This window comes from Mercurialis annua, linkage group LG7 (assembly GCF_937616625.2).
Source record: "Mercurialis annua linkage group LG7, ddMerAnnu1.2, whole genome shotgun sequence".
NCBI lineage: Eukaryota > Viridiplantae > Streptophyta > Magnoliopsida > Malpighiales > Euphorbiaceae > Mercurialis > Mercurialis annua.
This window is the reverse complement of record NC_065576.1, coordinates 689,771-717,497: the sequence shown is the minus strand read 5'-3', so window position 1 is coordinate 717,497 and position 27,727 is coordinate 689,771. Positions and strand designations below refer to the sequence as shown.

At 33.1% G+C, this 27,727-nt stretch overlaps 2 protein-coding genes across 2 annotated transcripts; both read left to right on the top strand.

Moving 5' to 3' along the window:
- Window positions 1-8,286: 8,286 nt before the first annotated feature.
- On the top strand, window positions 8,287-10,879 carry LOC126655473 (uncharacterized). The gene is made up of 3 exons (XM_050349678.2): window positions 8,287-9,433; window positions 9,515-9,961; window positions 10,038-10,879. Exons 1-3 carry the CDS (start codon window positions 8,335-8,337, stop codon window positions 10,877-10,879), a joined length of 2,388 nt encoding a protein of 795 aa, XP_050205635.1. The 5' UTR covers window positions 8,287-8,334.
- Window positions 10,880-24,895: 14,016 nt separating this feature from the next.
- On the top strand, window positions 24,896-25,960 carry LOC126656220 (leucine-rich repeat extensin-like protein 2). Its single transcript, XM_050350735.2, has one exon. It carries the CDS (start codon window positions 24,896-24,898, stop codon window positions 25,958-25,960), a length of 1,065 nt encoding a protein of 354 aa, XP_050206692.1.
- The last annotated feature ends 1,767 nt before the right edge of the window (window positions 25,961-27,727 follow it).

The window sequence follows — 27,727 nt, the reverse complement described above, 5'->3', positions numbered from 1 at the left end:
ATCACTCTGTCGCACAAATATGCAAATATTTAAAGGATTTAATGTGAATTGTTAATTTTCTTCGAGTTTCAAAGATAATTGAAATGTTTTTAAAGAAATTTGTTTTAAAGGTAAGCATACCTGGCCTAGAACTAGAAAGCCACTTTTCATAAAACTCTTACTCACAGACTCCCTGAAATCAAAAGTAAAATGCTCGAGGTCAAATTGCAAGCGATTCTCGAAGCAATAATGGAAGTGTATGAGAACGAAGGTAGGGATTTCTGTTATGAGCAGAACGTACAAAGTTAGTTGTGGTTCAATGAACTACGTGTATCCGGATTGCGATGTGTTTCCGAGATACGACGAATTAGGATGGGAAGATCTTTTTAATGAGGTGTCTAGGGATCACCTCAACTCCAAAATTTTCTCAATTTTTCTCAAGTCCATTTAAATGTTTGACAACTAAACAAAATTATAAAAATAAGGGAAATTAAATGTCATTTTATTTAGGTGTTAAAAATTTAAGTGAATTTGAAAAAAAATGGAGAAAGTTTAAATTTGAAGGGAGTCATTCCTGGAAATTGAACCACTATGAGTAAGGGAGGAGAGAATAGAACCTACCTATTGACTAGTTGACTCACCATATTTCAACAATTGAGAGATTAACATGCATTATTCTCATTCATAAGCTCCCATTGCCTAGTCCATGCGTTCAGGATTAGATATGAAAATCAACCATTAATTTTAACATTTTACATTCGCAAGTCCCTCTAAGATAGATTTAGCGAATTCACCCTTCTGTTTAAAAAGTTCATACAAAGTCATTCTTGGAAGGAGAGCTCATACCTCTATTAAGAACAACCAATCAGAATAATAAATAATGTAAAACTCTAAGCAAAACATTCTATTTGGGTTAAAAAAAGAAAGGCTTAATTACTTAAAAAATCTCTACTTTATAGCATTTTTTCGTTTATATTCTGACTTAAGAAAAAATTTATTTATACTCTATTTTTGATTTTTCGTTTTCGTCTCTACCCTAAAATATTAAATTGAACTTTTTCATTTAAAAAAACTTTAAATTAGTCCTTCAATTTTTAACCTATATTCTAATTAAACTTTTATGTTATTAATAGTATAAAAATATTTTCTTCTTTAAAAAACTTAAACTTATTATATACTCCCTCCGTCTTAATAGAGTTGTCCACTTTGAGAAATTTTTTTGTCTCAAAACTTTGTCCACTTTCAAAAAATAACTAATTTTTATATTTAATTTTTCTATATTACCCTCGTTTAAAATCCACTAATGAATAAATTGAAAGTAAATTGCAAGTGGACCCTATATTAAATAGGGGTATGACAAGAAAAGTAAGAAAAATTTTAAAAACCCCATAAACAATAAGAGAAATTTAGGAAAAATACTCCTATTTTAAAAATATTTGTAAAACGTACCTCACCCTGAAAAGTTAAACAAAATACTCTCTGTTTTTCATGTTTATGTTTTTGCTCTAATATATTTATTATTTATTTATTTACTCCATATAGTTTTGGGAAATTTAGGTATTTACCTAAAAAATGGAAATATTTGCACTTTTTACCTCAACAAGTAAAAGTTACAAAAAATACCTCACCTTTTTTTCATATTTATATTTTTACTCTCGGAATTAAAATAATTATAATTTTACTCCATTATCATGAAAACAACAGTTACATTATCATATCGTTATCAAAATTTTTTTATAAAAATTATTTTTCGTACGTTATCATACTATTATCATTAACTCTGTCATACTATTATCATAATTTATTTTTATAAAAGAAACAGTTACATTATCATATCGTTATCACTGCAGTGTTATGATAACAACATGATAATGTAGTGATACTGATACGATAACCAGACACTGTGTTATCATAATAGTATCATAAATATTATGATAATATTATCATATAAGTACCATAAATATTATCATCCCGGTATCATATAATAATGTTATGATAACGACGTGATAATGTTATGATAACAATATGATAATCAAACATTATTTTCTGTAACAATCCTTTTTTTCCTGCAATATTATGATAACTACATGATAACACAGTGATACTCATATGATAATCAGAAACTGTTTTTTTTATAGAAAAACATTTTTCTCTGCAAATGCTATGATAATGATATGATAATGCAGTGATACTCTTATGATAATCAGATGCTGCTGTTTTTTGTTTTTTGCAGAAAATCGTTTTTTCATCATAAAAATCGTTTTTATGCAGATTCTAGATCCAAAGTTGAAAAAAAATTAAAGGAAAATTTATTTAGATCTGAAATTAAAATAAAACGTATTTATTACCACAAATTAAGAAAAAAATCGCTTAAATTAAATATAAAAAAGCGGCGAAACGATGGCGGAACGACGGAGGAGCAATGGCAGAGAGATGACGGAGCGATGGCAGAGAGGCGGCAGAGGAAAGAAGAAGAAGAATAAAAAGAAGAAGAAGAAGAAGAAATCAAAAATGAAAGAAAAAAATATCCAGGTCAAAAAAATGGAGAGAGAGAGAGAGAGAGAGAGCGAGCGAGCATGTGAAAGTGACATGTGAAAGTGACAAGTAGTGGTTGGGAGTAAAAAAAAGATGCTTGGAGTAAAAAATAATAAAAAGTAGGTATTATAATAAATAAAGATATGTCTTGAAGTACAAAATAAATGGGTGATATATTTTCTCTAATGTTTCCTTATTGAGGTAAAAATTATAATTATTTTATAAATTGGGGTATTTTCTCTAATTTTCTCTTAGGCACCGTTTGGATTTATGGATTCTAAACGATGGATTCTAAACAATCCATGAATTTGGACAAAATCTATCGTTTGCCTAGAAAAAAAATTAATAGAATCCATGGATTTATAAATTCCCTCATTTTCTACAATCCATCATTTTTGAGGGTTTTGATTTCCCACCTATTAGGTGGGAAAGTCCAAATCCACTATTTTTTATACATGATGGATTGTTATATTATTTATTATTTTCCATAAATAATATTAAAAATCCATTGATTTTATATTCAATTCAAACGATGGAATTTTAAAATCTATGGATTTAAATTCCATTGATTTAAAATCCATCGATTTTGCTAAAATCCATGGATTTTAAAAACCCTCAATCCAAACGGTGCCTTATATAATTGTGAGGACCAAATGCGCATTCTCATGAGTTCCCAACTTAGATAAAACACCTATTAAATTTTTAAAAGTTGTTAATAATAGATAATTCTCATTAGTTTTTCAACAAAATACTTATGGACCAAAAAGACATTCTCATCAGTTCCCAACTTAGATAAAACACCTATTAAATTTTTAAAAGTTGTTAATAATAGATAATTCTCATTAGTTTTTCAGTTTAAACAAAATACTTATATCAAATGAAGTAAAATAACTTTTTAAATTGAATAAAATATTTAATTAATTTCTATAATCTATTATTAATAAATAATTTCATTAATTTTACATTTATTTAAACAATCTACTCAATATTTATTTTATATTACAGAAATTATCATTCAACGAATATTTATTCAATGGAAATTTTTACGGCAAGACTCTTAATTGAGATGGATTTGAGACATTCCCTGTATAAACCATCTGCCATTGTTCGAAAATTCCCTTCATACAGTGCATACGAAATTTACATAGATTTTACCATGTATTTTTCAAATTGGTAGTGGTGATGAATTGTTAGTTGAGGTAATTATAGGTTTAGGTTAATTATTTTTTTCCTTTTTGTTGGAATTGTGTTAATTAATATTTTTAATAATTTAAGATTTTTCAGATTAGTAATTGAATAATGTTAATATTTAAGTCTAAATTTAAAAATACATGATCCAAAAAGAATACATATGTGTCATCAAGTGATTGGTTCTTACATTAATTATAAATCTATATAATTTAGATGTGTCCTATTTTTATAAGTTTGTAAAAATAATGACTATTTTCAACGTTGGCGCATGAAATAAGTGTTCGCTAAACGTTTGGCCTTCAAAAATCATTGGACCAAATAAAATTTATTAAAATTTGTGAGCTTTTAAGCTTTATGAGTTTTTAATTTATGAAAAAAATTATTTTTATATTAAATTATTACATCTAAAAATAATTAAATTAATATTAATTTAAATTATGACTATTAATAATAAGCAATCAAATATGTAAAATTAAATTTATTAATTTTATATTAAAGTTTATATAAAAAAAATAAAAAAAATTAAAGTGATTCCGCGCTACTGCGCGGGTGTACGACTAGTTTTGTTATAAGACAAATCCAATTTTTTTAAAGGATGACAATTTTACTATAGATTTTGGGCTTTTTATATGAAATAATGTTTTTTTCTCTAACATTTTCTTTTTTATTATCATTTCTAAATTTTTACTTTTCATACCAACTTTTTTTTTTATTATTTTTAATTTATTTTTTCACCATTATATTTCTGCATTTAATATATATGACATATTTAAATTTTAAATTTTTTTATTTTTTTGACTTTTTTTGACTTTTGACTTTTATTAACTGTTGATGTTTTTCCCAATTTTAATATCAACACAAAATCAACACAATATCAACAACATTTATAAAACTAACTATTTAAAATTTTAAAAAAAAATTTACACTTATTTTTATTTTTTTATCATTTTTTCAATTTAATTTTTATTATTTTATTTCACGTACAATGTGGTTTTTTTTGTTAATGCTAAAATCAACTAAATATCAACATAACATCAACACGATATCAACACAAGATCAACATCGTAACATTACAAAAATTCAACATTATTATTGGCTTTTCACCAACGCTTAAATCAACAAAATATCAACCGAAAATCAACACAATATCAACATTGTAACATTACAATAATTCAACATGATTATTTCCTCAATACTAACATATCATTATCCAGTCTCAGTTTAATTTTTATATTTTTAGTTTATTTCACGAATAATATTATCTTATTTGTTAATGTCAAAATTAAAAAAATATCAACAGATTATCAACACAATATCAACACAAAATAAACAACACTGTAACATTACAATAATTTATCAATTAACAATCATCAATAAATCGTACTGCAGAATTAAAAAATGCAAAAATACAACCAAACACAATACCATAAAATCATAAAATCATTTTATATAACATGAAAAGATAATCTTTATACATGTTTAATGATGAAAAATTACTGTTATATAAAAAAAAATAGAAAAAAAATTGCAGATCTGAAACGAAGAAGAAAAATAGAAACGATAAACTTCATATCTGATGAAATCAAAATAAAAAAACGGCGATAGTAAAAACGAGCGGAGAAAATGACTTCGATAGCGAGGCAAAGGTGGAACGGCGGAAATGAAGCACGAATAAGAGATCTGGAGATGCTAATCTACTGAATTAAAGATGAACAAAAATGATTATGAAGAAGAAGAAGAAGCTTTTTGTAAAAATTTGAGTAAAGAGAGATGAGAGAGAAATATGAGGAGAGAGAAAATAATTGTAATTGTGAGGGTTTGTTTGAGAGGAGGGTATATATATGAACTGTATAAAAGATATTATTTCACCCGAGTACCGTATTTTAGAGATACAAAAGTTAGACCCGTATAAAAGTAAAATATTAGAGAAAGTTGATTGTTTGTGTAAAAAGCCCATAGATTTTTGTATAGAGCCCATGAAAGAGTTACCAGAAAGGTCAAGATTTTGCAAATTTATAAGCACTCTAATGATTCAGGAACTTCACCCGATAAATAAGTATTAGCATAAAAATCATCTTTATTAGATAAATCAAGTATTTCAAGAGATTTCAGCCTTGAAAAGTAATCAGGAGGACTACTAAAAAAAGTTCCAAACAAAAAAAGTTCTTTAAGACTTGTAAGGCTGAACAACCACTGTGGACTTGCAAAATTGAAAAAATTATCAGACTCAAAACAACAGTAATACCAACTACACCAAAGCTTTACATACAGAAAACATCAATAACTAAACAGTAACTCTAAAAACAGAAGTCATAATTTTTGCAACTTAAACTACCCCTGAAGTAGTCTCATAAAGAAGTTCCATAATAACAACTGGAAGAAACTCAAAGGTGAAATAAATGTGCAATTAAATTAAAAACAGATTGGTAGTAAAGAAAATTGCTTGGCATGAATAGGAGCAAGATACAATAGAGAAGGAGGGAAGCTGAACAACAGTGGCGACAAGTACAACAGCCAAACCCTTGCATAGTCTCGTGACTCCACTAAATAAATTTGTCGTCCCTTACAAACGAATCGTTACTATTATTATTAGCAATCTAGAAATCACACAACAATGCTATTTAAGATTAAGTTAAATGAAAAATTCAAGTTAATCGGTTTAAGCTAAGATACGAAATATTAACAAAATTATCAGGATCAAAAACAGAGAGAGAGAGAGAGAAAAAAATATGGTCAACTTTATTAGGACTAGGTGAAAGATGCAACCATAAAGGCCTTTAACACATAAATTTCCTTTTTAGTTGTAACTAGAGCATCAAATATACAAATGTCAAAAAAAATTGTGATTACACCATATTTGCCCGTCACATGGCTCTATTGACCATTAATTGCCTATTTTGTGGGGTTGCATCACAGAAACAAACTTAAATTGATATTAGATTCAAACCTGCTCGAGAAATCCCATGAAAGATGAACTATCTTGTCATTAGCACAGTAGGAAAGTAAAGTTAGGCAAACCCTATTTGAGAAAAATAAGGATACAAGATCTTGTATCTCTACACTAACAAAAATAGCTTGAATAACTAATAAAACCTGAACTGGTAAGTAATTAACCTAAAAGTACCATATTAGACAACCTTCAATGAGTATCACTATCCTGGGATGTCTCTATACTATTTAAATAATTTACTTTTCAAAACCTGAATTAATTCAGTGTTATTAGTGTCAAAAAAGAATGACCTCAAATGAACTAATATGCACAAACATGCATTCTATCATAAGAAATACCCAATTCTACCAACAACTAGCTAATGAGCAAAGATAATTTTAAATGTTAAAAAAAACCAACCGAGTTAGTTGGAAAAGGATAATGAAGGGACTGCTCGCAAGGTAAACTGACAGTCAAGAGAATTACCTCTATCACTACAAATACCATATTTCTACCTAATGTAAGTTGATCAAATAGAGAATGTATTTAAAGGAAGTCAAGAATTTAACAATAATAAATATGATATACAATGTGTGATAACAGCTTACTAACATACTGCAATTAGAATGGTTAATAGTCAAATTCCCATTACCTATTTACAATCCATGACCATCATATAACTTTATTGCACTATAATTTAAGCTAGAAACCTTTTGACAGAAAATCATACCTAAATAAAAAATAAACAAGAACATAGCATTGGTTTAGATATTGAATTGGGTTTTTGATATTTGGGTGCCTCAAAGGCACCCAAAAATCCAGTATAGTGCCTCTTCTGGAATTAATTCCAGAAGAGTGCCTGGGACCACATGGTCCGCATTCTAGGAATGCGGACCACGTGGTGTTCCGCATTCTCGGAATGCGGAACACATTAATCAGCATTAATCAGCTGATTAAAGAGTGTTCCGCATTCCTAGAATGCGGAACACTCTGATTTTACCGTTGGGAGCTGACAGCTCCCAACGGTAATTAATGTGTTCCGCATTTGACAAATGCGGAACACATTAAAAATCCGAAGGCTATAAAAGCCTCCTCCAGCAAGTGTTTCATTCACAATTTGAAGCAAAAAAATACTTAAAACATAAAAGTTCGAGGGAGACGGTTATTATTTTGAGCGGAAAAATCTTGAACCGAGGTGTTTTTATTTCGAATCTATATTTTGGAGCTAAGGAGTTATATTATTTAATACTAATTATTTTGGAGAACTACAAGAGGTTAGTACGTTTAATTATTTTATTTATTGCTTTAAATAATTTTAGTATTTGTAAATATTAGAAATGCATGTATAAATTTAATTATAATAGAAAAATATTAAATTTTAATTATAATTTAGAAATACATGTAGAAAAAAGTTTATAATGTAGAAAAATGTTATCTTAGCCTAATAGTTATTTAGAAATGTATGTATAATATAAAAAAATTATTATAGTTTATTAAAATATTGTTAATTGTTAAAAAAATTAATTGTAAATTGTTATTGCATACAATTATATTAGGATATGTTTAATTTATTTTTATAATATATAAAAAAAATATTAGACATAAAGTAACAATAATTACAATTGATATGTTAATGCTATTAATTTGAAATTCGCATATTAAATATAACGGTGTCAAAATTTGCTGTTTATTAATTAGAAATGACGAGTCCAAATATATCTTTGTTGATATGGTGTGATGGCCGTATTGTGAGTTCTCCGTGTGGAATAGAATACCACGGGGGTCGTCCGGTTAATATGGCGCTTAGCGAGAGAATGAGTTTCGAGGAATTACAAAATATTTGTAGAAGAGCAGTTTCTACCGACGGGGAAGTAGAAATTTCAAAAATCTACTTCCGGCTTCCAAGAATAGTTGGGGGTGCGATACGCTCGTACTCGTTGTTTTCCGTGGAGAATAACGAGCATGTGTTTGGAATTTTGAACGAGGTCGTGCGGTATCCGCAACTCGAGATTTTGGAATTGTACGTGGAATACGAGGCCGTGGTTCGCAACAAGACTTTACTAGATCAGTTGGTCTTATGTGATTCAAGCGGGTCTGATAGGGGTAGTGGTGAAGAGGAAGAAGAGGAAGAAGAGGATTTCTACGACAGCAACGAAGAGGATGTCGAGGAAGACTTAGGAGCAGATTCACAATATGAGTCGCAACTTCCTGAGCATGTAAGAACGGCGGATCTTTGCGACTTTGACGTCGCCCCGGAGGATGATGAAAAGATTATGTGGGATCCTGGGATGGAATTCCGAGTAGGGATGGTATTCCCAAATCGCGATGCCGTCCGAGCTTGTGCGACTACTTATTCGGTCGGGGTGGGAAGAGAGTTCAAGGGTCGCCGGACTACCAACTCGACAATAGTGTTGGCTTGCAGGCAGAACCCTGTATGTAAATGGTGGCTGCGCGCTACACTTCTGCAAGCAACTCAGACGTGGACGTTGACAAAATATATTGGCCCGCACACGTGCAATCAGCTGTTACCTGATCCAAACCATCGGAATTTTGGGTCTGTTGCAATCGCAGACTATATCAAGGGTCAAGTAAAGCTGCAACGTGATATACGGATCGATACCCTCAGAGCTGGAATTTGGCAACAACTTGGAGTTAGGCCTCCGTATAAACGAACCTGGAATGCAAAGGAAAAGGCAATAGCTGATGTTTACGGTGGCTGGTATGAATCATTTGGTATGGTTCACAAGTTCATGAACGAGATGATGCATGTCAACCCTGGATCTTTCTGGGATGCAGAAGGTATACGTAATAACTCTAATTTGTTATATAACGAGTTGCTTCAAGTGATAATTCTAATTTTGTTGAACTTGTGATTTGTAGGCGCCGAGGTGTACACCGACGGGATCCTTCAGCCGAAAGTCGTAACGTTCATCCGAATGTTCTGGACTTTCAAACCGACAATTGAAGGGTTTCGTTTTTGCAAGCCAGTTTTGTTCGTCGACGGTACTCATTTGTATGGCAAATACAAAATGACCTTGTTGATCGCGTCGGCAATCGATGGGAACAGTCACATCATGCCACTGGCATTTGCACTTGTTGAATCTGAAAGTACTGCCAGTTATGAGTACTTTTTTGAACATTTGCGTGAGCACGTGATTTGCGAAAGGAAAGTGGCCATTATATCTGATCGGCACGCTGGAATATTGTCGGTTCTGAAGCGTCCTGAATGGGCCGGTGTCGCCCACAAGTTTTGCATCAGACATTTCTGTAGTAATTTTCAGACCAAGTTTAGGAACAAGGTTTTGAAGAAGCTGGCAGATAAAGCAGGTAATGATTTTTTACGAGTCATTATAAACGCTACATAGGTTATTATTATGCGCTAATATTATGGTTTGCCACATAGGCCGAGCATATCAGAAGCACAAGTATAAACGCTACATGACAGCGATCGAGGTTAGAAGCCCAGAAGCGTATGCATGGCTGACTAAGCAAGAAAAGCGGCCTAAAGAAAAGTGGACAAGGGTGTATGACAAAAAAGGGCAACGGCACAATGTGATGACAACTAACTATGCTGAGTCTGTCAACGCGACACTGAAGAATATAAGGGGGCTTCCGATCACATCAATGCTTGAGGCAATTTTTGCTCGGATGGTGAAAATGTTCGACACGCGTTGGAAGACGTATGAGGAGTTGATTGCTACAAACGTTCACTACACCCCAATATGCATCCAACTACTGAAGCAGAGGGGGGAGAAGGCCCGTTTTCATACAAGTCAGACGTACGACCGTTCTACGATGACATGCAAAGTGGAAACTAGGAAGAACGGCTCAAATGGGAGAGGAGGAAATACCCATACGGTAAACCTTCAGCATAAGAAATGCACGTGCGGTAAATTCCAGCAATTTAAGTTGCCCTGCTCTCATGCTATGGCCGTTTGTGCAAAGGAGAAGCTGAACCCTCTTGAGTTTGTGCATTGGCATTACCAGACCAAGTTTGCAATTCAATGCTGGAACACTCCATTTAAAGTGTTACGTGCCGGCACATACTGGAAGAAGTCCGGCGTAGACGAACCCCACTTCATTCCAAACCCTGAATGGCGTCGAAAAAGAGGGCGTCCAGTCAACCAGCGCTTCAGGAACGAGATGGATCAGGAATACAGGGAAGATCCGAGTCCTAACTGGTGTAGTAGATGTTGTCGCCGGGGTCACAATGCAAATGATTGTACCAATCCTATCCGATCCTAATTGAGGTGATCCCTAGACACCTCATTAAAAAGATCTTCCCATCCTAATTCGTCGTATCTCGGAAACACATCGCAATCCGGATACACGTAGTTCATTGAACCACAACTAACTTTGTACGTTCTGCTCATAACAGAAATCCCTACCTTCGTTCTCATACACTTCCATTATTGCTTCGAGAATCGCTTGCAATTTGACCTCGAGCATTTTACTTTTGATTTCAGGGAGTCTGTGAGTAAGAGTTTTATGAAAAGTGGCTTTCTAGTTCTAGGCCAGGTATGCTTACCTTTAAAACAAATTTCTTTAAAAACATTTCAATTATCTTTGAAACTCGAAGAAAATTAACAATTCACATTAAATCCTTTAAATATTTGCATATTTGTGCGACAGAGTGATGACGCCTCTCATACCTAAATAGTTGTCACAATTCACCTTTTTATCTAAATAGAATGCACATGTAATACCCCGTAGAATTATTAGTGTTTATTTTCGTGTGAGTCCGATTTTAATTGATTAGGACCTCGAAAATAGTGAATAAATTCACGTGATGAATTTATACGTGTGAAAATGTGATTTGCTATGTGTTTGCCTTAAATGTGATTTTTGGCAATTTTACGTGTTAAAAGTGAATTTTGCGATTTTTCACTAAAAACCGTAAAAATAATTATTTTAAATATTTTTAAAGGCCCAAAAATATTTTAACTCAGCCCATATGATATGATTTAATGTTTTTGAGTGTTTGAGAAAGTTAAGTTATTTTGCCCCCTAGAGTTCGAATTATTTACAAGAATGTCATAATGGCAAACTTGTAAATAATTGAAACATGGAATAATATCTAGATATTTCCTATTTGAAGTCTTGATGCCCAAGTCTTCAATCTTCTTCTTCATTTTTGTGGGTGCCGAATACACCATAACCACAAACACCAAACTTTACTCTTTGATTTTCTCTCAAAATTTTCTTCACGAAAATCGTCGGGGATATTGCGTAGATCGTGTATGTGTGTTTGCATGTTCGTTTGAGGTATAAATTCAAGCTCAAATCTTAGTTTTTAGTTGCTGATATTGGTTAAGTGTTATAAACATGCTTAGGATGGTTTAAATGTGATGATTGATGGATAATTAGTTGGTTTTAGTAATTGTTTATATGGGTTTCGGTTTTAAATAATTTTTCCGTGAAAATTAAATTATTTATTTTAATTTTCTGGGCTGATCTATATGTTGAGGTTTATATATTCTTTAAAGTGTAATTTTTGTGGATTAAAAATGTTAATTAATTCGGGTGTTACTTTAATTAGTTGGGTTTCGATTTTTAATTGTTTTAAAACTTAAAAATCGCTTAAAAATGGTAAATAAAGGGATTTTTAATTTTTGAAAATAATTTTATTTATGGATGAGTTACCTTTGTGGTTGATGTTAATTAAATGGTTGATGGTTAATTTTTAGCGGTTTAATAATCGGGTTTAATTTTTAATAACTCTATTCGGCTAAATTTTGATGAAAAAGGGTAAAACTGTCATTTTAAATTCTGGGCAGAAACTATTTATGAAAAAAATTTATGAAATATGTTTGATAATTATTTGTGGAGTTTAAATGATTTTTGTGTAGTGTTTTGAAGGATTAATAATCGGTTTTGATTATTAACGTATATTTCGGTTTTAATGGTTAAAATAATGGAAAATATTATTTTAAAAATTATGGGCTGCTGTTTTTAAAAGATGGAAATTAAAAATGTATTCAAAAATGATTTTGATGAATTTCGGTGTTAAAATGGCTTAAAATGGATTTTTAAGCGTTTTTAGCGTTTTTGAGTTTTCCGGCCAAAACCACCGGAATACGGTGACCGGAATGTGAGTAGAGGGGATAGAGCATGTTGGCTCAGTCCTAAGCTCAGTTGGCAGCAGTTAGTGCCGAAATAGTTTTGGCAGAAAATAAGGGGGGCCGAGCCCCGGGTCAAAAATATTTTACGGAAAAATATTTTTGGTTATTTTTGAATTGTGATATGTTTGATGAGATTTTCTAAAAGTGTATTTTTAGAAAATTATGTGAATTGAATATGTGTTAGAATTATATGGAATTATAATTCTATGTTTATTTATTGAAATAAATAAACTACGTGGTGTATCGAATAGAAATACGATGACGCGGAAAGAGATAGTCGGAATCAAATTTGGTTTGTGATTATGTGGTTTATATGGTTGAGTCGGTCTAGAGTATATCCTAGAATTTAGAGTTATTACATTTATTAATGTTTTAATCTCTAAATTAGATCCAGCGAGTTTTGTCGCGAAAACCGGCGAGCAAAGGTTTTGATATTTCAACGGGTGATATTTTTATATTTGGAATAAGCGAGTACTGTGAGTGTGTTTACAACTTATACTGCTAAATATTAGTATTAAAAATATTGCGAACTGCTTTACATGATTTGCAAATGCTTTATTTATTATTGAATTTAAATCGCATGAACTATTATACATAGTTTTGAAACCGATTTAGATTCATTGAAACATGCTTACTATTGGGCGGCAATAGTGCTGTGTGATCACCGGTATTGCATTTAGAATGGGTTGCATGTGAAAATGGTATGTGGAAATCTGGACGACGGTCTGGAAGTCAGGCGACGGCCTAGACATATGGAAACAGATCTTCAGAGGCAACGGAATATAGACGACCAAAGGCAGTCAGCAAACTGCCGAGATCTGAGAGGTTGAACCTTTTATTAAAAAAAAAAAGTGAAATTGGCGACAGTATTTATGTACTGCCGAAATCCGTTGTATTGTAAGAAGAGTCTGGGACTTTCAAATACGTAAAATAAGAGTAATCGGATTTGACTGGCTAAAAGTACAAAAAGAGAAAATAAATACGGCCAAAGAAAAATAAAAGGTTAACCCGAATGGAATGGAAAAAAAAAAGGAATATTTATGTTTCCTGTGTTGAAAGCATATAGGAACATGAATCATGGTTTAGGGTTTCATATGAATCGGTAATCTGGAATGCATTGCTTTCATATTAATGTTTATTAGTACATGTTGTACGCATTCACCAGTTTTTATAACTGACCCCGTTGAATTTAATATTTTTACGGGCGAGTAGTTTGAGGTGTGGATTTCCAATTCCTTGTTCCGGAAATCCCTGGCTTGTATAAGTGAGAATGACTTTCCTTTATGTGTCTAGAGTTGCAGTAGCTAGAATAATGAACGGTGATACCTTAGTAGTCGTTGGACTTATTTATGCTTTATATTTTATTATAACGCTTAAACTCTGATATTATGTAATATGGGAATGCTGTGTGAAAGTCCGAGCGACTGCACGAGTATAAAATGCGATGAACGCATCTGCATAGTGAAATGCAGTTAAGTCCATTAGAGAAATGGCCTGCATAGTGAAATGCAGTAATTACCATAGTAAGATGGTATGCATAATGAGATGTATGATAAACCATAGAGAAATGGTTTTGAAACTAAAATGCAATAATTAAAAAGAAAATTATGTGCATGTTTTTAAATGGTAATTTTCATCAGAACGTTTTAAACTGCGATTTTAAAATGTTCGAAAATGATTTGAATTCCGCGAAAAATTTTAAGTGATTTTTATTTTATTTTTAAGGCTTGCTACGGGTTTCGGAGCAATCACTCCCATTCCCTAGCGCCGGTCTCGACGCCGAGAATCGGGTCGTGACAGCACATGATGCATGTCTTACTGATTCATGTATTCATTTATTATTCCTTTTGTTAAGGGTTAATTTTATAAAAAGTCACGACCTTTACACAAATTTTCATTTTAATCACGAGTTTTAAAAGTTTCCATATAAAACCACGACCTTTCATATTTTTTCAAATCTATCACCAAATCAATTTTTGGTATATTTTTTATGACGTGGCCATCATAATCCGGCAGATTTGAAAAAAAAAAAGGCAAAATTCACCGGAAAAATAGTCGGTGATAGATTTGAAAAAAAATGAAAGGTTGTGGTTTTACGTGGCAACTTTTAAAAGTCGTGATTAAAATGAAAATTCGTGTAAACGTCGTGATTTTTTATGGAATTAACCCTTTTGTTGATTATGTATGTAGTGATGCATTTTTATCAATGTCTTGGCAATCATAAGTAACTATTTCGGGTCCAGGCACAATTATGCTTTCGAAATCGTTTAAATAAATAAGGGTTAATGTCATAAAAATTCACAAACTTTACACGTTTTCTCATTTTAATCACGCAGTTTAAATTTTCTCATTTTCATGCACGAACTACCATTTTTTCCCAAATTCATGCACGGTGCTGAGGTGTCACGGCTCCATTGATGTAATTTGCTGAGGTGGAGTCATTTTACACCAATGAATGAGTGCCATCTCAGCACCGTGCATGAATTTGAGAAAAAGTGGTAGTTCGTGTATGTAAATAATAAAATTTAAACTTCGTGATTAAAATGAGAAAACGTGTAAAGTTCGTGATTTTTTTTTACATTAACCCAATAAATAACCTTAACAGGTTATAAACATTTACTTTGTAAGTTTCTCTAGACCTTAAACTCTTTAACTAGTAAAATTCCTCCACGAATACTCCACTTATTTGTGTCCATATTTTTTCCGTCAATCGTCTCGTATTATTGTTGTCAAATGATTTCGACAACATCTTCATATTAATTTAGGCTTTATGGTCAAGCCTCGTTATCGAGTTGTATAAATTAAAATTGTCTATATTACACGTATGAGTATATCGCAGACTCATATTCTAGAAGGGAGACTTTAGAAAATATAAGAATACGTATAACAGACATGACTCGAATCCTAAGTGTAGCAGTAGTCTCTCGATCGTTTAGGCCTCAGAATTTGCGAATCTGGCGATATTTAAGTCAAATTTGGGTGGAAATGGGCCAATAAACAGCATCGTCAGCTTTGCTAATGAGCCCAATCGCTTTTGGTCCAAATTTGTTTGTTTAGGACTCAGAGTTTGCGGTTTAATGTTGTTTCGTTATGATTTTTATCGCTTATAGTTTTGTACACGGATCCCCTTTAAAAGTAGAATTAGGATCATACATCTTTCTATACACATGCACATAAACCATAAAAAGTAGGCAAGTATTCGTTCATTTAATATACGGCGTCGAAGAAGTGTTTTACCAGTGTTTCACCAGGTCGTCAAAATGCGTTAATCACGGGTTCCACAAGCCTAGAGAATTTGAGATGTGCGAATTTGGCAATTTTTAAGTCAAATTTGGTTGAGACGAGCCAATAAACAATACTCATTAGCTGAGTTTATGAGCCCAGACGCTTTTGGGCCAAATTTTATCGTTTAGGCCTTGGATTTTGCGGTTTTATGTTTATCGCTAATAACTTTTGTACACGGATCCCCTTTTGATGTAGAATTAGGATCTTACATCTTTCTATACACATGCACGTAAACCATATAATGTAGGGAGGCATTCGTTCATTTAATAGAAGGTGTCGGAGAAGAGTTTCACTATGTCACCGAAATGGGCGAATAATGGTTTTTACAAGTCTACAAATTTTAGATGTGCGAATCTGGGAATGTTTAAGTCAAATTTGGGTAGAATCGTGCCAATAAATAATACTCACCAGCTTAGCTTATGAGTCTAGTTGCTTTTCGGCCAAATTCCATCATTTGGGAATTTGCGATTTTATGTTGTTTTGTTGAGATGTTCATCGCTTGTATCTTTGTATATGGATCCTCTTTTAATGTAGAATTAGGACCTTACGTTTTTATATACACATGCACGCAAGCCATAAAATGTAAGGGGGGAAAAGTTCGATACAACAAAATTAAGATCTAAATCTTAGAATCAACATCAATATCGTCTTTATTGTAGCCATTATTGAGCTTTTCCAATTTAAAACTCACACCATCAGACTCGTCGGAATCATTAACTTGATCATCAATATACAGATCGCGTAGCTTTCTTCGTGTTAATCGAACTTAAAACAGAAAACGAAATAAAAAGGAGAAACGAAGAATCGACGAACAAATAAACAAAACTAACGCGCCGGAGAAGAAACTAAAAAAAGATAATAAACGGCAATTTAAAGAAGAGTTATTATGGTAAATAAAAACATGTAAAAGGTAACCGAAGGAAAGAAAAGGTAGGAAAAGTAATGAGGAAAAAACAATGTAAGAGCATCTCCAATACAATGCTAAAATAAAGTGCTAATGCCATAATTTAACATTTAATTTTAAAATGCATCTCCAATGCAGTGCTATAGTTTGTGCTAAATTTAGCATATGCTATATCACGTGCTAAATTTAGCATAGACTATAGCATATGCTAAAATTCAACAACCAATAGCAATTCACTATTAATTACAATTTTACCACAGTTATTTTTTGTATTTATTATTTTAACCTACTATTTTAGTTTTTTTAACTTTTTTCATTTTAAATTTTGTGCTTCTATTTAATTTTACAACATCGATTTGATTTTTTAATAGTATACCATATATCTATATAACAAAAAAATTAAATAATTTATTTTTATATAATTCATCGATTCTTTTAATTATATCTTCTGAAAAGCTCATTATTAAATTAAAAAAATATTACATAACTTTTAGTTTAAAATATTTAATTAAAAAAATTATTAAATAATTAGCAATTAATAAAATTAAGAGATAATTATCTTAATAAATAATTAGAATATTTTTTTTAACTTTTTACATTGGAGTAAAATTTGAAATGCTATGCTATATATAACATTTTACCACTTTTTCATGCTAAATTTAGCATCCCATTGGAGATGCTCTAAACGTGTAAATAAAGTAGAAAAAAGTGTGTTCTATACAATTTCCTCTTAAATATTTACAAAAATACAAAATAAAAAAATAAAATATATCACAAATATTCAATCATTAGAATTAAATTACATCATAATCAAATAAAATAAAAAATAAATATTTAGATCATGAAATATATTATTACTTTTTATATCAGTTTTTTTAAATTAGATCATGAAATATATGATTATGCTAAGAACAGAGGAGATACACCACTCACCTAATATCCAACAAAAGGTAAGAAGTCCTTTACATTTGTGCATTTTGAAATGTTCCGTCCGAAGCATATGTACTTTAAAAATAACCGAGTTCAAGAAGTTCAAGAGATTTCCAATATCTGAAAAGATTTATAAATATTGCGTACTTGTTACAAATATTACAATACAAACTTTAATGAGAAGTAATACTCGTAACAAACAAATGAATGGAAAATTAATTTATACAGCATAGAGAAAGAACTTACATTGGATGAAGATCCTGTTGCTATTCGTTTTTAGCAGTCTGGTCTGGTTGTTCTGTAGATAAACCGTATTTAATTTGCCATTGCCAAATTTTTTGGTAGGATTCGAAATAAACTGAACAGATTAACGCTTATCGATTCTTTTTGCACAAGAAATTTTGTCTGGTCGGCTTCTTTACCTGGATGTTCCATGACCTGTAGATTGACATATGCAAATTAGGTGCTGTTTAATCTGTAAAGATGAAATCTCTGAAACACTATATAAAAAGCTGTCCACGTAGGATTTAGTTCTACTCACTAAATTAAGAAAAAAAAGGTTATTCAACCAACAAAAGGATGAAGCAGGTCTTTACGAAACAAAGTTGAACAGGCATCATAACATGTTACCGAAACTAATCCTTAACGAAAATTTTAATAGGACAACTGTTAGTTATTTCCTTCACATTACGATCCATTGGAGTTGAACAGTAACTCGCAAGCACTATGTTGTAATGTTTCTGAAACGCTTTACGTTTATTTTCCATGATTTGCAAATTTTATACAAGAAATAACTACACTTAATCTACTTAAGTTAAACACCCTTTTATCTTCCCTAGCAATCTGAAATGGGATAAGATTAGCATAGAATAGTGTGAGAGCATGACAAAAAGGCTTTTGAAATAATAAACTAACCTCATCCCTGCTTGTAGGAGTGTTGCATGTCTTTGAGATAGTCTGCTCAGTTCACCCATCGCTATTAATATAGGATCGGATGACACGTCTAAAATCTGAGCCAATCGAGCAGATAATACCACATGTTGAGGTGTCCCGTTTGTTCATGGGTCCCTGATAATGAAACAATCATTTCATGCTAGGAATGTCTAGCATCCACGAACAGTCACACAATTAGCACACATAAAATACTATTTATTTCTATTCCAAAACACCATTTTTCAAGATTTCTTTCACTTCCGTGAACTTTTTGCTGTTTATATTAAACGGATTATGCACTTTCCTGTGAAACATGACAACAGAGTAATTAGGGATATATTTGTTGCCTTCAACAATGGAACAGGAACGGTGTTTCCAGCCGCATATATAAACCAAATCTGCAAAGGCATAACATTCTCAAACAAGAGACAAACTAAATAAAAACCAGTTAGCTAAATAATGACAAGCAATAGATTGTCTGATTCTTCAAAATAAGAGTGTGCATGTTCATGCTCGCATCGCATTAGAAATACTCTACAATGGACATGATTTTGAATAACGATTGATCTATTAATAATTAGATCACGACATTAAAAGTAGATAATTGACCTTATCCATCCATATATTATCTAGTGAATCAATACTTAAGAATCAAAATAAAATCTTGTCATGTAGTGCAAAATATAAAAAAGTAATCAAACCCAATATTAACAAATTTGATTGAAAAAAAGGGTAAATTAAATTGTGCAACGATGATTCTGATATATACACACACCAACCATTGCATACCATTAATTTGATCACTCAATCTTAGCAAAATACCAAATAGTTTAAGAAACTTTAAGGGAAGACTCAATCATAAGAATACTATGATAGACAACTCATACGGAGTTATTCAGAAATATGATGGTGACTAAAGGTACCGGAAAAGTTCCTTCAAAGATGAGAATGCAGGGTGTCATAGATAGTTAATGCACTTTAGAATTATTTAGCAATATAGATCCATCACTACTACGTACAAAACCAACAATAAACTGCCAACTTCCCCTATCCACAGTTGTAGCAACCTTCTGACTCCTCAAGTCAGTAAACATTAAAAAAAATATTTTCACTGGAAAGTGAATTGATATTACAGCTGGTGCAATTAAAATTAAGTAAGATTCTCAAAAAATTAAACAAAAAGTGAAGCAAGCAAACCTTGATTTGGTGCATTTCCATTGAAAATGAACTCTCCAAAAGGACAGTGAGGAAAACAACAAACATAAGGTCAAAATCAAACGTGACCCTGAAATTAAAAAAAAAATAAAAAAAAATTGTAACTGAATAATCTCAACTCAGTAAGCTGATATATGTAAAGAGAAAGCACAATCACAACTTACAAATACGAATGCTATCACCAGACTTTCCCAGCTGATGATTTGTGCCATATTTTGTAGTCATAAAAATTTATTTTATGTGTTTTCCCTTTTAAAGATATATGCGCTATTTTTAATTCGTCAAGCAATTAGAAGTTGCAAATACAAATGCTTTCACCGGCCTGATTTATTTGGCCGAGTTTCTTTTACTTAGTGTAATCGAAAATCTCCTTCGACACAGAAGGAGCACATGTTGCACTCTATTCGCCCTGATATAGAGCCCAACTTGCTAGTATCTAGGCAAACCCGCATATTGAAATATCTCCTCTGTTCTTAGCATAATCATAACATATACCTCATAAGAGCAAGGGCATCCTAAACATGTCTGCATTTGGTCCGCTGCTCTTTTCAAAACTCTGGAGCTTCATACAGTAGCTACACCGACATGGTCATTCACCAATTAGCAGAGGATGGGTTTAGCTTATGTTTCAAAAATCGTAGTTTTAGAAAATTTAAGATGAAACAGAAAAATTATCGACATATCACCTACTTGTATTTTTTGATGACTTAATCAGGATACTCATTTTTCATTTCCTTCTGTATCTCTGTTATGCGCCACCATAGTCGTCATCGCTAGGCAAGAAGCAGTAAAAAACAGTAACAGTTAGCCGTAACTATTTTTGTGTTCAAGTTTGGTCCATTATGTTAAATGGTTAATTAAAGTAACATCACCACCGAAGAGCATGTATCATTTAGACCTAAATTATTCACGTCTTAAATTAATTCTCAATTAGCTCTAAACTACAGAGCAGTATAATGTTCATTTTTCAATGATATGTTAACTCATATGACTAAAAAATAGTTTGATATATGTACCTGCACAGTATCCAAAAGATTTGGAACAGCCGGAAACTAGCAAACCAATTACAAGCAACAAACCCTAATTAAGTGAAAATAAACGAATCCTAATGAAACTGAAGTATTGTTTAAATTCCTTCATAACTTACATAGCGTATTAGTAAAGTCTAGTAGTGCAACAATTCCATTGAATTGTGTTCTAGAGTTGCTAGAAATTAACTCTGTCGCTAGAATTTAACTCTGTTAGAGAATTTTTTTTATTAAACATTGAAATTAAATAGGAAATGAATACCATCCTAGTAACCGCTTGCCAATATCCATTAAATCAGTAATTGTCTTATCTCCATCACGAACAAGCTCCATAATCTAAACCGTAAAATAACAAGAATATGATAAGTTTATGGAAAATATATAGAGAGGTATAGAGAGAAGTGAATGAAGGGAGAACCTGAGTAGCAATAAGAGCAACAACTTCAGTGCAATTAAGCTATTGGAACTTGATTTCTTTGGGAAAGTTAACCATTTTGCACAGAGATAATATCAGCGCTACTTTCGCATTCAGAGTATGCTTTTAGAAGTTCCCTGCATTATTTGGAAGCAAACACAAAATAGAAATATGAAGATAATTTTCAAAAAGAAAAGAAAGATTAAAGATATAAAGAAGTAGTTTAGAATACATATTATTTCAAACTAAAATAGCACAGATACAGCCAGCATAGACACATATGAGGTGATGTTTAAAAAGTTCATTTAGCCAGCATAGACGCACAGGTACAGCCAGCATAGTCTCACTCATTCAATTGACGGAAAAACCTTTCTCTCTTTACCAAAAGTCCCTCTATACTTTTGTAGCTACATAACACCATTTAATTTGCATGGGATGAGCTAAACAATAAAAGAATGCAAAACACAAATTAAAAGAAGCAACACCACACCAGTTCCATTGCTTTTAGTGGAGTATCATTTCCTGTTTTATAACCAAAAGTTTGTTGAATCTAAAACGAAAATAAAGGGAAGGTATAAAAAATAAAATATACATTTATTCGATTGTTGTGTTATTCTGAGCTATAAATTCTAAACACTGAGCAGATTCACAGTTCTTATCAGGTTTAGCTTCAAACAATCATATGATTCTATAAAGATTAAAAACAGCTTAGCATCAATAGCATGCAATCGGATGATATCAAAAGAACACCACAAATCTAACTTTCTCTATACTAGAAGTTCACGCATATCTCGCAAAAAATGCTAATAAACATATGCTAACTGTCAAGTTTATTTGAAATAGTGTCAAATTTAGACTTGAGCAATTCTCATTAATGGATTATCATTTTTTTTGCAATTACATAAAATTAATATTGTTGGATGAGATGATGACACTGTGCTAATTGGAAAAATAGGGGTTAATTTATCAAATTAACCAACTTTCACATTAAATTAACCGCAAAGTTAACTTCTGATGGTATCACTTGCAAATTGAGGGAGCAAATTATCACTTAAGTCCAAAACTCTACATGTTCAGATTGAGAACTTGCAGGTTGTCCATTCAAACAGCCATAGTTTTCTTCTCATGAACAAAAGGAGAAAAATCAGAGCTGATTATTCGAAAAGATTAAAATTGTTGATTGTCAAGCATTGAACAAATATTAAGACCAGAAAGTAAAGATGCATAATAGAAGCTTGGAATTAGAACATCTACATGTAAAATTCATTCTCAACCACCATGGTTAGAGAATAAAACTTATATATCCTAGGTAGAATACAAGACATACATAAATAAATAAAAGAGTATTCTGTTCTGATCTGATCCATCTCCAGGTAAAATTGTACCATTAAGTACGAGATAGAGTTGAGAATTAACATACCTAAGTCCTAACCATGGTCGAATAACCCAAGGGAACCAAAATATCTCCCAAGAGTTTCATGCGTTGTGCAGTGAGACTCACATCCATTTGTAAACTTTTCTCATTTTGATGTAGAAAATAAAAAAAAAGGTAAAAACCCAGATGCAACCACTAAGCTACTACTAAGTAACGCCCTATTCATTCTTTAACTACAGCACCCTAAAACTCCCCAGCCATGATTCAATTTACAGTAGGGGAGTTTTCTAAACAGTCAGTAAAATTTTCTTCCCTTATCCTGAGAGATGTCGTCACCAATAAAACAGGTATGCTTGATTAAGATTTAAAATTAAAATCAGTAAACAAAAAAAATTATAAGAGAGACAGAGGCAGAGAAAAAACAGTTTATGGAGACATGATAAGTAGCTCTCTAAAACCATGAGACTAGGTAACATGTCAATGCTCAAAAACGGAGGCCCAGGTGATGAGGTTAACTTTGCTAAACCTGCCTCTTCGTCTGTTGTTGAAGGATTAGCAATTTTGAAAATACTAAAAAACAAAGATGCTATTCAAAATGTAGGTGTGTCCTTTTGTGAGGCTAGTTTCTTTTTATGCAAACCATTTTCAAATTAGCAGCCTTTCTATGTAGATGGTAACTATTTCATTGGCCTCCTCCTGGGACTAATGATTGCAGCAGCTAACTGATTCCCACAAAGCTAGTCCGGTAGCTCTGATTTGATGAACCGGTTCTCTTTTTGAAAGAAACCCTTATTCCAAAAAAAAAAATACTATGCGAATGGGAAAAGGATGCATGACACGACTCTCTAAATCTTTGTATGTATGGGGGGGCTTGTGTAAACGAGGGAGTGAGAGAACCATGGTTAGACAGAAGGTTGTTGGGACCTCGAACGAAACATACTGTTTCGATCAAGTGTTGTCTCTAGCAATGAGGGACTGGCGGAACATGAAGAGCTACAGTCAGGCCGGAGGCACAGCAAAACACACCGTCAAAGATGTCAGTATTCCTTTCAAGATATCGGAATTTTTTTTTTTTTTCCCTGAATGAGAATTCTTTTAAAGACATACCTGATTGCAATGATGCGGTAGGGCAAGAGAAAAGGGTGTACCATAGTGTTGGGCATACCCTGCGCTGGCAGCTGAATACTGTAAGAGGGGGCGTGGGTACTGAACACCATAATTGTGGCGGGAAGTGTAGCCACTGTTTCCTTCTCCAAATTGGAGATATGGGTAAAAAGCAGCGGTGAGCATTCCGCTATGTCCACTTCCATACACCGGAAATTGGGCATTTGTCCCTCCATACACATTGTAGTAAGCTCTGAACCACAGATTTCATAAACAATTGAATCACCATATCTACTAGGAGTGGATGCACGCACAAGCGGAGTTCAAATATTAGAATTATAATTAGGTTGCAATAGTTAATCAAACCATGAATTCATGAAACATCCACATAAATACAATAACAACATAAACTTAAAAAGTAAACAAACATCACTACCTAATGGAAACTTCACATCAGAGCCTCCATTAGCAATAGCCGAGAATTCCTCTTCTGCTTCCCAAGTGTCTCGTCTTTACATCTCCGTTTATCAGCAAGCCAGCACCATCAACAGCCCCTCGCCTTATTCATCCTCTCGAAGCGCGGGTACAGATCAAGCGTTTAATTTCGATTTTGGTAGGGAGGCGATTTGCATGTGCTTGTTGTTTTGCCTCAGAGGAGATGAATATGGGTTATGGACTCGGGTCTAAAAGGCCCAATATTTTTAAACAAACCAATTCTCGCGCGCCTCTCACAATTAAGTAACCGTCTCGTCTCTCACTATTAAGTAACCAACCGTCTCGTCTCTCATCATCAACAAACTTTCACCCTCACAATCTCAGAATCAAGAATCAAGAAACCCCCTTCTTCTTCAAAATCTCACAATCAAAAAAACCCTTCTTCTTCTTCTTCTTCTTCTTCTTCTTCTTCACAGTCTCATAATCAACCCTTCTTCTTCTTCACAATCAAGAAGATGAAAAAGAATCTTTCCAACAAAACCCTGGAAAATGCTAAACCTTTTAAGATGGCTGAGGTTTTGGAAAAGGATGAAATCCCTTCTTCTTCGTCAGAAGAAGAAACATTGCCAGTTCTTCCAAACGCTCCTTCTACTGATGTTGTGTCTTCTGATGCACAACATCCTCCTCTTTCACTCCCTAATTCTCCCTCCGCTCTTGCACTTCCATCACTTGTTCTTGACAATAATCCACCTCCACTTGTTCCAAACCCCCCCTCCGACGCGAATCCGGGCCATCAACAAACTCTCACAACTCACCGTCAAGAAACTGTCGAGTCCAAGAAGAAGGGAAAGAATCCTTTCAAAGAAGCCCTACAAGATCCTACACCTTTCAGACTGAGCGATTTTTCTAAGAAGATGGGAGGAGCCCTGCAACACCCTCCACCAGTCAAGCTGACTGATCTTTCCAAGAAGCAGGGAAAGAATCCTCTCACACAAGCCCCGCAACACCCTCCACCAGTCAAGCTGACTGATCTTTCCAAGAAGCAGGGAAAGAATCCTCTCACACAAGCCCCGCAACACCCTCCACCAGTCAAGCTGACCGATCTTTCCAAGAAGCAGGGAAAGATTCCTCCACCAGTCAAGCTGACCGATCTTTCCAAGAAGCAGGGAAAGAATCCTCCACCAGTCAAGCTGACCGATCTTTCCAAGAAGCAGGGAAAGAATCCTCTCAAAGAAGCCATGCAACACCCCAAGCTGACTGATCTTTCGGGAAAAGATCAAACCCCTGACAATACATTGCCACTTCTTCCTGCTGCTACTGATGCACAACATCCTTCTCGCCCAGTTGCTGTAAACCCCCCCTCCGATAATCTTGCCCATCAACCTCCTGAGGATACTGTTCCAGATTTTGATTCCGGTGCCGTGCCTGCCAACTGTAATGACAATCCACCTGTTGTGGCCCCCCCCTCAAATGCTGATGCCAACCTTGCATCGCCGGGCCATGAGGATGCAGCTCCACTCCTTCATTCTGATGATCCGCCCTGGGATGATGGGCCAGCGAACAAGAAGCCACGAATATAGATGACCTTGTCAAAGTGTAGATGGAGAGTCCTCAGGGTAAGTGTTGTCTTCCTGCTAATTGTCCTAGTGTAGATGGAGTCCTCGTGTAGATGGAGTCTTTTATATGACTTGGAGGTGGCTGCTATTCGTTCTTATAGGATAAACTTGATTGCTGAAAAATTTCAATGCTCTCTCTTGTCATAAAACAATGTCATGAAAAATTCTTTGATGCACAGTTCGACAAATACTTATATCAGAATAAAATTTCTCATGTGTGGAATGACTGCGTAATAATACCTTTCAAACGATATGCCACACTTAAATTTGGCATGAATGGATACACCAAAAGACATTTCAACAGTCATCAAGTATGATCCATTAAAAATGTCCAAATGCTTTTGCAGAGTGATCCATTAAATTTCCAAAAATGTAAGTTCATCAAATGGTGCGAGGAACTAATGAATGGATATGTGCCAAAATTATGAGCAATGACCTGATAGATGAAAATAAGATGTTAAAACTAGAAAAATTGATGCTTAAAAAGGACACATTGTAGAGCTGCATAAAACAAGGAATAAAAAAATGGGGCATATTAGCATTGTCATAATTTCTTGGATGTCAGTGGCAATAATCATGTTTATGGTGTTTGTCTAAGTTAGAGATGTATACCAGTTGTTTGAAATTTATGTAATGAATTCAATTTGTTAAGTTATTAGCAAACGAATTTTAGTTCTATAAGAAAAAATTCAATTTCGTACGTATTCTAGGTAAGAATTTCCCATTGTCAATTTGTCAATAATGCTTGTTTGTGAATCACTACAATGATACTTGTTTGCAGGGAAGTTATTAATTCAATTAAATTTATTAGTTAATTTAAAGATCAAATGACTTAAGTGACCTGATTAATTAGCAATTTCAGTTTTAGATTTTCAGTAATGCCATTGCGGGCTGTATATTCCACACTTTGTCATGAACATGGCTGCATTGCATGAATATTTATATATATATATATATATGGAATTAATACATCAACCTGTAGTGAACATCTAAAAAAATATTTACACTTTACTAAGAAACGAAAAACTCAATAAAAGACTGCTATGAAATTCACAATTTCCTGATAAATATCAGCTTTGCTTTGTGGCCCAAATAGTCGATTGGTTGCATTCAAATTAAATCATGCTTTCTAGCCTTTTCCTGACACTGATTTTATGAATGAATGCTGGATTGTCAAATATTAGAAGGAATGACTACGTAGGCGGTAATTCAAAATGGAATATGATATCTGGAATCAGCCACAATCTTGAAAACGTATCATGAATTCCAAGCTTGAAAACGTTCACATTTTATGCATCATGGTGTGTAATATACAATGTGAAATAGTGTTGAAAAAAATGGTTCTGATTAAGATCCTAATTGTTCGTTGGCCAGTCACAAGCTTTAGAAGCATGATTCTGTACCCAAAAACATCTGTCCTTTCCCAGTGGATAAGTACTCAGGTGCAATGTGACCCATTGTCCCACGAACTTGAGTTCTCACATTAGTATCCCTCGAACTTGAGTTCTCACATTAGTCTCCCTCGAACTTGAGTTCTCACATTAGTCTTTCTGACATCCACCAACTTTGCCAGGCCAAAGTCGCCAACAACTGCTTCAAAATCTTCATCCTGTAATACATTAGCAGCCTTCATTATTTGAATAGAGCAAATAAATTAGTCTCCAGCCTCTAGAAAGAATGAAAGAAACTTGTAAATAATGATGGCTATGGACTAATGGAGGCAAAGCAAAA